The 8,309-nt window shown below is 35.6% G+C and overlaps 2 protein-coding genes across 2 annotated transcripts; one reads left to right on the top strand and one right to left on the bottom strand.

Moving 5' to 3' along the window:
- The first annotated feature begins 450 nt into the window (after positions 1 to 450).
- Positions 451 to 3,832, top strand: LOC113752076 (cationic peroxidase 1-like). Its single transcript, XM_027296218.1, has 4 exons — positions 451 to 469; positions 2,704 to 2,840; positions 2,991 to 3,185; positions 3,275 to 3,832. Exons 1-4 carry the CDS (start codon positions 451 to 453, stop codon positions 3,830 to 3,832), a joined length of 909 nt encoding a protein of 302 aa, XP_027152019.1.
- A 1,387-nt stretch (positions 3,833 to 5,219) lies between these two features.
- LOC113774279 (cationic peroxidase 1-like) lies at positions 5,220 to 7,828 on the bottom strand. Its single transcript, XM_027318834.1, has 4 exons — positions 7,607 to 7,828; positions 6,482 to 6,673; positions 6,077 to 6,248; positions 5,220 to 5,611 (listed from the first exon to the last, which is right to left on the bottom strand). Exons 1-4 carry the CDS (start codon positions 7,826 to 7,828, stop codon positions 5,226 to 5,228), a joined length of 972 nt encoding a protein of 323 aa, XP_027174635.1. The 3' UTR covers positions 5,220 to 5,225.
- Between the last annotated feature and the right edge of the window lie 481 nt (positions 7,829 to 8,309).

Below are 8,309 nucleotides of genomic sequence, written 5' to 3' on the forward strand. Positions count from 1 at the left end.
GTGGACCAGAAGATGCAGGAGAATGTGCATTCTGCATAATGCATTGAGAATGAATTTTTCTGTCTTTTCAGTACGGTTAGATGGCTGGAACTGGTTGAATTCTGTGGTTCTGATACTGAATAATACTTTTGTACTGGTTTGGGCGTTCGCCTCCCTCGTGTATGCTTAATCAATGATAGAAGGAGCTTACAGAAAAATTAAAAAAATAAAATAAAAACGACGAAAGAACACGTATGAAGTGATTTGGTTCATACCAACATAACACGAGAGGAGACATTTTACGCACATAAAAATATTCGTGGGAAAAAGAAATAAATTCAATAATATTCGACAGTTCGCGTCCCACGATAAATCAGGCATTCTCTCTTTAAATGATAGCTACATCGAATTATTTCATCATGCATTCTGTCTTTAAATGATAGCTAGATCGAATTATTCTTTCAGTCCTCGATGAGCATCCCAAATTCAAATTGGAACTTGCAATCGTACATGCATATGATGATATACTGTGAGTTTTGAAGCAAATCACTACGTACCTATAATTCTTCAAACGCCACTTGTCATGACATTCACAAGCCAGCAAAACGTTTTCCATGCATCACATATTAAAATAAATATGACTAATTATTAGCTCATTCTCAAACTGAATGTTATTAATTAACCTGGTTTTCTCCAGTGATTTCCAAGGCACATTGGCCAAATAGCTCAAGTATTAGCCCTTCAAGACTTATTATTATATGCAGCGACCGGCCGGGGTCCAACATTAGGTATGAAGTACTGCTTCAAAAAGTAGTGGTTCAAACTTCAAACTTCTATTAAACATAAAAAATAGTGAAATGATCATGGATTGATTTCTGTTAGTTTGTGCTGAAAAGGTCAAGAATATGAAATCCTAATCACAAGAAGTAATTCAAAATCTGTAAAATAACAAGTCGGTGGATTTCGGTTCTACCTGCCGTTATCCCTCTTTTCAATATGATATTTTTAGGAAGTCTTCAAATGCCATTCTCAAAGATGAGTTTTTCTTTTCCCTTTTGTTGGGCATATCACGTAACTATCCTAGGAAAGAGAAGCAAGGCGGTGCAATAATACTACTAATAAAGAACACTTACAAAAAAAGTGAGGAACAATGTTAAGGAAAATACTAGTGAGGGTAAAATTCGGGTATATTATGAAAAAAAAGGGTAATACCAACCACTTGATGAACCTCGTTCTTTCTCAAAAGGTAAAATACACTTTACCCTTGTGTAATTTACCGATTTTTCACATGACCTCCTATAGTTTCAAAAATTATAAATAACCGCCTTGTGATCTTAACTAAAATGTTAAAATAAGGGAAATGATCCTCTGTAACGGAGCCTATAGAAATATAGAGATTACTCTTGTTTAAAAATTAAAATGGCTAAAGTGATCAAAATATATAAACATAATATGCATGACACTTTAACTCCTTTTATGAATTTGTGTTTTACCACATAACCTCCTTATAATTTTGAAAATATATACATGATCCCTTGTGGTTACTAAATAATTTTAACTTTACATAAGGGTTCTTTTGACATTTTAGTTGACCCCATTATAAAATGTAAATGCGCTTCATTTTGATAATGTAATCTAAATCATAAAAGAGTTATGTAGAGCTCAGAAACTTTCAAACAACTATGAAAATTAAAAAGAAATAAAGAAAGGAGGAGTTAAAAGTTGTGGCTGAAGTAGCTTCACCAGTCGTTTAGTTTCGCAGATGGAATTCGTCGACATCTTTCTCATTTCATGTGTAAACGCTCCAAGACTGTGTATCACCCTCTGATCGATCCACCGAAAGTAATTTGCAAAGTTCATCATGTCGCACGGGGCGACGCCAAACAATTGGCCGGATGTATGATGCGATTAATGTGGCTATCCAGAAATTGTTTTGCATGCGATTCCATTTGGCTATTTTGGGACAAAGTCAAAGCATTTACTTGGAACTTAAAAGTCTTCAAGACACCTAATTAAGAAGCTTACATCCACCAAATCTTAAATTGTTTATGCATTAAGTTTTACGTTGAACTTTAAAAATTTTCATCTGCAAACTTGGGATTCTGATTTGGCAAGATTTAGAATATTCTACTGCTCCTGTAAGGTCAATGAAACAACTGCTACATTATTTTCGACAAGAAATTAAGATTAAGACGTGATCGTCGCACAAATTAACTCCTCAGTCATTTACTCTTTCAATCACCTGGCTAGCATTTGCTTGCTGCAGCCAATGATCGATTAGTAAGTAACAATAATGATATTCTAAGATTGTTTGCATGGAATCTACGCGGGGCAGGTAGATACATCCGGGTCGTATCACGCGACGAAGCAAAGCCAAAATCTAAAAAGATTTTTGGTGAGCAAATTTAACAAGAAGGCCATGGTCAATTATCCACTACTGGAAGAAATGAACTGGTCTAATACTATAATATTTACCTTGAAGAAAAATTTAATAATTACTATAACAACTTTGACAACAGCCATTAGGGCTGAAAAGCGTATATCTTGAGATTACTATAAATATGACCCCAGTACTCTCTTACCAATCTCCAAGAAAGAGGCACCCGATAAATTGACTGAAATTTCTTCCTCGATCGCTAATAACCACAATGTCTAGATTCCAATGTTCTCCATTGTGTTTGACGGTTGCTGCTATTATTGCATTTACGCATACTTGTGCACAACTTACTCCTGATTTCTATGAGCATGTGTGCCCAGATGCTTTGCCCACGATCAGAGGCGTTGTTGAGCAAGCAATTCAGCAGGAGCCACGCATGGGTGCGTCGCTGCTTCGCTTACATTTTCACGATTGTTTTGTCAACGTAAGTTTTTTAGTAGTATGTAGTTCCTAAGCTAGCTAGATCATATACGTTAAATGTTGTACATATCTTCTTACTGATCAAAAAGTTTTTCTGGAGTACCATAATTCACATGGTTAGATTGATTTACAAAATTTCATTGTCTGGTGCCAGGGTTGTGACGGATCAAATCTATTAGATGATACCCCAACTTTCACAGGAGAAAAAACAGCCGGTCCCAATCTTAATTCCCTGAGAGGATTTGATGTGGTCGACCAAATCAAATCAGAGTTGAACTCAGTATGCCATGGCAACGTAGTCTCGTGTGCTGATATCGTCGCAGTTGCAGCTAGGGACTCCGTAAACATTGTAAATTCACAGTTATACTTCTTTTGCGTCAAATTTACGTGCTTATGTCTGATCACATTCTTGTAACTACTTTTTAATTATGTTTCCAGTTTGGAGGTCCAGCCTACCAAGTTTTACTAGGCAGAAGAGATGCAACAACCGCCAGCTTCAACGATGCTAATAACGATATCCCCCCTCCATCTTCGAACCTCCAAGCCCTTTTGTCCAATTTCCAAAATCATGGGCTGAATTTACAAGATCTGGTGGTCCTGTCCGGTGGCCATACCATCGGTGTTGCACGGTGCGGTATCTACCTGCCCAGGATAACCAATGACACAAATATCGATTCTGATTTTAGAGCCTCATTGCAGAAGGGATGCCCTAATGCTGAAGCTCAAAATAATAATACCAACCCTCTTGACTCCACTACAACATTATTTGACACTGTCTACTTCAAGGATTTGTTGCAATTTAAAGGTCTTCTTCACTCTGATCAAGAGCTCTTTAAAAATGATGGAAGTGAAACGGATGGCCTAGTGACACTCTACAGTAACAACCCCGAGGCATTTTGGGCTGATTTTGGCGCCTCTATGATCAAGATGGGCAATTTGAAGCCACTCACTGGCCAAAATGGTCAGATCAGGCAGAATTGCAGAAGGGTCAACTAAGAGATTACCTAACGTTGCTATTTTATATATGCTCTCTTATTTTCATTAAATTTGAGAATGTGATTTGAGGTTGTTTATTGTTTATCATTCCCTAAGTAAGCAATTCTTTTCACCATTATTGCTTGAGAGAATTGTTTGAAATGTATGTCCTATTGGACGGAAGCAATTTGAAGTGCTATATATATATATATATATGAAAGTAGATATTTTAATCAGAGTTATTTTTCACTCCTATGTACCACATGTCTAATTGAAGAGAATTAACGGATTATAGATCACTTGGATTTTACCCATATTGAATCCTATTTGGACTATATTATATGTTTAAAAATTATCTCTAATTTTAAAGTAACTTTAAAAAATAACTAATCTTATCTTAATGACATTGCTTTAAAAATCAACTAATTTTATATTATTGATTTTGCTTTCTATCAAATTATTATATATAGAACTATAGTAAAACCTCTTTCAAATCACAATTATTGAAATGTTACATATTCCATAAATTATTTCATTTCACCACTATATCATTGATTAGTATTCAAATTGTTCATCATCTCTTCCCTTAATTTTGAATTAACTTACTGTAAAATAGAGAATTAACTATTACACTGACAGATTTACCAATATTGTTTGAAACTAAATATTTATTAATGAAAAAAGTGGATTGTTGGATCTTTTCTACTTAATTAAATGCGAATATATAGTTCTAAGTTTATGGTCATTAGAAAAATTTAAATTATCTAAAAGAATATTTACCAAGTTTTTTATATGAGATACATTATTTGATGTATACTAGTATATTATAGTGAAAGTATGTAGACAAATTTTTAAAAATTAGTAAATAATTGAACATTTAGAATACATTAATTTTTTAAAAATTAATATGAATGAACATGTATAATTGTTGTTAATTTTTGTATTTAAATTATTCATATTTGTATAAATTCATAAAAAATAAAAAAAAGACCGTGCTAAGACACTGGCAAAATTCTAATTCTTTGTTTAAAGTGATAACAAATCTCCTTGTGCTTACATCCTTCTTTAGTAAATTCAAGAAGTCAAAATTTCCTTTCAAAGTAGCAATAATTTATATCAACTAAAAGAAAGAAAAAAGACAAAAAAGTGACTGACATGCATTCGAACAAGTACACCACAAAAAATTCAAAATCACTCCCAAGGAACAACTTAAGAAAGATAAGATTGAACAAAGTTTTACATTGCAACCGCAACACACCAAATTATAAGTTTGAAATATCCAGAAAGCCCCGCTACAAGATTGAAAGAAAGTTTTTCTTGCCTTGCACCTAGAGTTTCCAGATAGCACTTTATTCATTGCATTATCAACTACTGCACTTACAACAGTATAGGCATCTTTTAAACCAAAGCCAAATCAATTGACTTTCCTGCAATTAGTTCTGATCTCGCCATTGTTACCGGTAAGTGGGCTGAGATTTCCCATTTTGAGGATTGCATTGGCGAAATCGACAAAGAAAGTGATAAAGTTGGCTCGATAAGCACTAACTTGAGAATCCGTGGACCCACCACTGAAGAGTTGTTGGTCCGAATGTAGAAGGCCTTCGTTTTTAACAAGATTATGGAAATAACCGTTGTCAAATAGAATCGGGGAGCTGGCGTCCAGTGCAGTAAGGTTGTCATCACCAAGTGTGATAGGACAATTAGTTTTCAGCGAAGTAGCGAATGATGCATCAATCAGAGTCTCGTTGTAGACGCGATTGCGAAATGTTAAGCACCTGGCTTGGCCTATTGTGTGAGATCCTGCATACAAATATATAGATTCTTGAATACTATTGAATGGGAAATGAACGTGATTCCCTTGTATCTATTTGTCATTTTAGTTTGGCAGGACAGAAAGAGAGTGCAAGTCTTTTGAAGCACATGCAGATTAAGAATAGAATTGAAATCCAAATCCAAACGTTGTGCGGTCACAAGATATATAATTGTCTTTTTTCTTTCATTTTCCATGCCAGACCAAACGTTGAGGTAAAGAATTGATGCCTATACCAACAAATCGAGTTCTTGAATTGGTCATGGCGGGACTTGAGACAAGATTAAATTCTTCATGATTGTATTTTGAAAAATAAAAACTAAAAACCCCTCCAATAATGACTAACCCCAGAAGAGAAAAGCTAAACTTTCTGCAGAAAAATGAAATTGTCAGTCTTGTTAAGAATAAATGTGTTCATGTTTCACTCAGCTTACTCAGTCGAGTTTCTTACGTACCCAAAAGGGCAACCATTTCTTTAGTGGTGAAACCCTTGTTGGTAAAGACGGTTATAATGTCACTGAGATCCATTGCAGGCGATGGAATGTTGGCAACTTTGTTTGCATCATCAAGACTTGCCGTGGTAGAGTCTCTTCTGCCTAATTGAACGTTCCATGTCGGTCCACCCAACTGATCATTAATCAACACAATCTCATAGTCAACGAACAACAGCACACCTCTATGTACTTGATTTTGTAACTCTACACAATCAAAGTGAACCTTTTTTTTTTCTTTTCTATATTGTAGCCATATGAAAGAAATAAACTTGAAACTCATTAAATTGTTAGAATCCAGGGTACACATAGAACATATTCGAATTTTAGAAAGATTTCCAAATGATCATATATGGGGAAGATGCTTACAGCAACAACTGAATCTCTTGCCGCAACAGCCAGAATATCTGCACAAGAAACTACACCCGGACATATGCTCTCTAGCTGAGTTTTAACGGTGTCAATTACGTCAAAACCCCTCAAAGAGTTTACATTTGCACCAGCCCCCTTTTCTCCAGTGAAACTTGAAGTATCATCCAGCAAAACTGAAGCATCACATCCCTACAAATGAACCACACGCATTAATGATTCTAAGCACCAGCAGGCATGCGGTTTTTTTCCTTTTTTTTTTTCTTTTTTAATTTTTGAGTGTGGTACTTTTATCTCATGGTATTTCACTGTATTCGTATAACTATTCCCCTTGATGCAATTCATTTGTAATTATTACTATATAAAACCAAAAGGGAGCATAATTGTTATTTGTAATGTATCGAAGGGGATGAGGGAGCGAGATTTTAATCCAGCGTTAAGCTACAGACGACGATGGAGTAGTTCGGTGGATGGGGCACGAAGGCGTGCAACTTGTTTTGCTATAAAGTATCACGCCATTAATTAAAACAGCAGCCAGAAAAAAGAAAAAAAAAAAAAAAAAAAGGCCCCCTTAACCCTGAGATAAAGTTGTACAAGAAGCAAGCCTGTTGTAATGTAATGGCTGATTTTCAGTTTTCATAACAAAGCTTCATATTTCTTATCAAAAAAGATCTTATCATATGGGAATTTCAAAAGATTAAAGATGTGCGCCTGATAAAATTTGTGCACAAAAGCTACAGACTCAGTAGCTAAATGACTAAAAATTACTTTTGATTTTAAAACTATCTATTTTTTTTTCCTCTGGAGAAGAATATTTATTGACAAAAAATATAAAGATACGATTCATAGAGCTCTATGGTCTACTATGCATGCATGTGAATCTCTCTCGTGCATGAAGAACTCAAACTAACCAACAACATGCAATTGCTTCCACTTTGTTATTCAACCAAGAACCATGCGTAGCTACTATGAACATGAAGCATGCAAGAAGATCTCAACCCCCCCCCCCCCCTTTCCTCTCCCAAAAAAAAAAAAAACTAAACGCATGCATCCAGACCATGGATGTATTTTATGCAAGAAAAGGCGCGCATGAAGGAGATGATGAGATGATGGACTTGCATTGACAAAGCAATCATGGAAATGAAGGCGGAGCAGGGAGGCCCCCATGCGATGCTCCTTGACCACGGCGTTACTGACGACATTTCTGATGGTGTAAAGAGCTTTGGGGCATGTTTTTGCATAGAAATTTGCGGACAATTGCGCTGACGAGAAGTTTAAGACAAGTAGTACTAGAAAACAGGATGAGTAGACGAAGCTGCACTTCACTGATGAGTGCTCTATTGCCATGATTCAAATACGACGATGGTAATTAACCAGTAGAGAGGAGAGAAAGGATGTGGCTTAATTGCCTAGCTATTTGTAAATGTGCAACTCCAAGTTTGACGACAATGCTGCAGGAGTCACCCAAGGGATTTAAAGATCTAACCCATTGACAATCTGTCCACGGTCATCACCATTTTGGAGTTAAAAGACACTTTAAAAAGAATAAGTAATGAGAATACCCTTTGACAAAACCGAGATCCGCACAAGACTTGCCTGTCTGTGTCGGAATATGCTGTGGTTTTCAACTTATAATCATGTTTATGGCTTTTCAATTCATTGAGAATGACGGGACTGGACTAGATCGGTCACTCTTAATTTGGATGTCTTAGTACTGTAGTATATCAGGCTTTCTAATCCTCACCAGCTTCTCATTTGATTAGCAAGTCGAGTAGCTTAGAGTATTTCACACTTTAGTATACTTAATTACGATAACATTATTAACAAA

The sequence above is a fragment of the Coffea eugenioides genome, chromosome 1, assembly GCF_003713205.1.
Source record: "Coffea eugenioides isolate CCC68of chromosome 1, Ceug_1.0, whole genome shotgun sequence".
Classification (NCBI taxonomy): domain Eukaryota; kingdom Viridiplantae; phylum Streptophyta; class Magnoliopsida; order Gentianales; family Rubiaceae; genus Coffea; species Coffea eugenioides.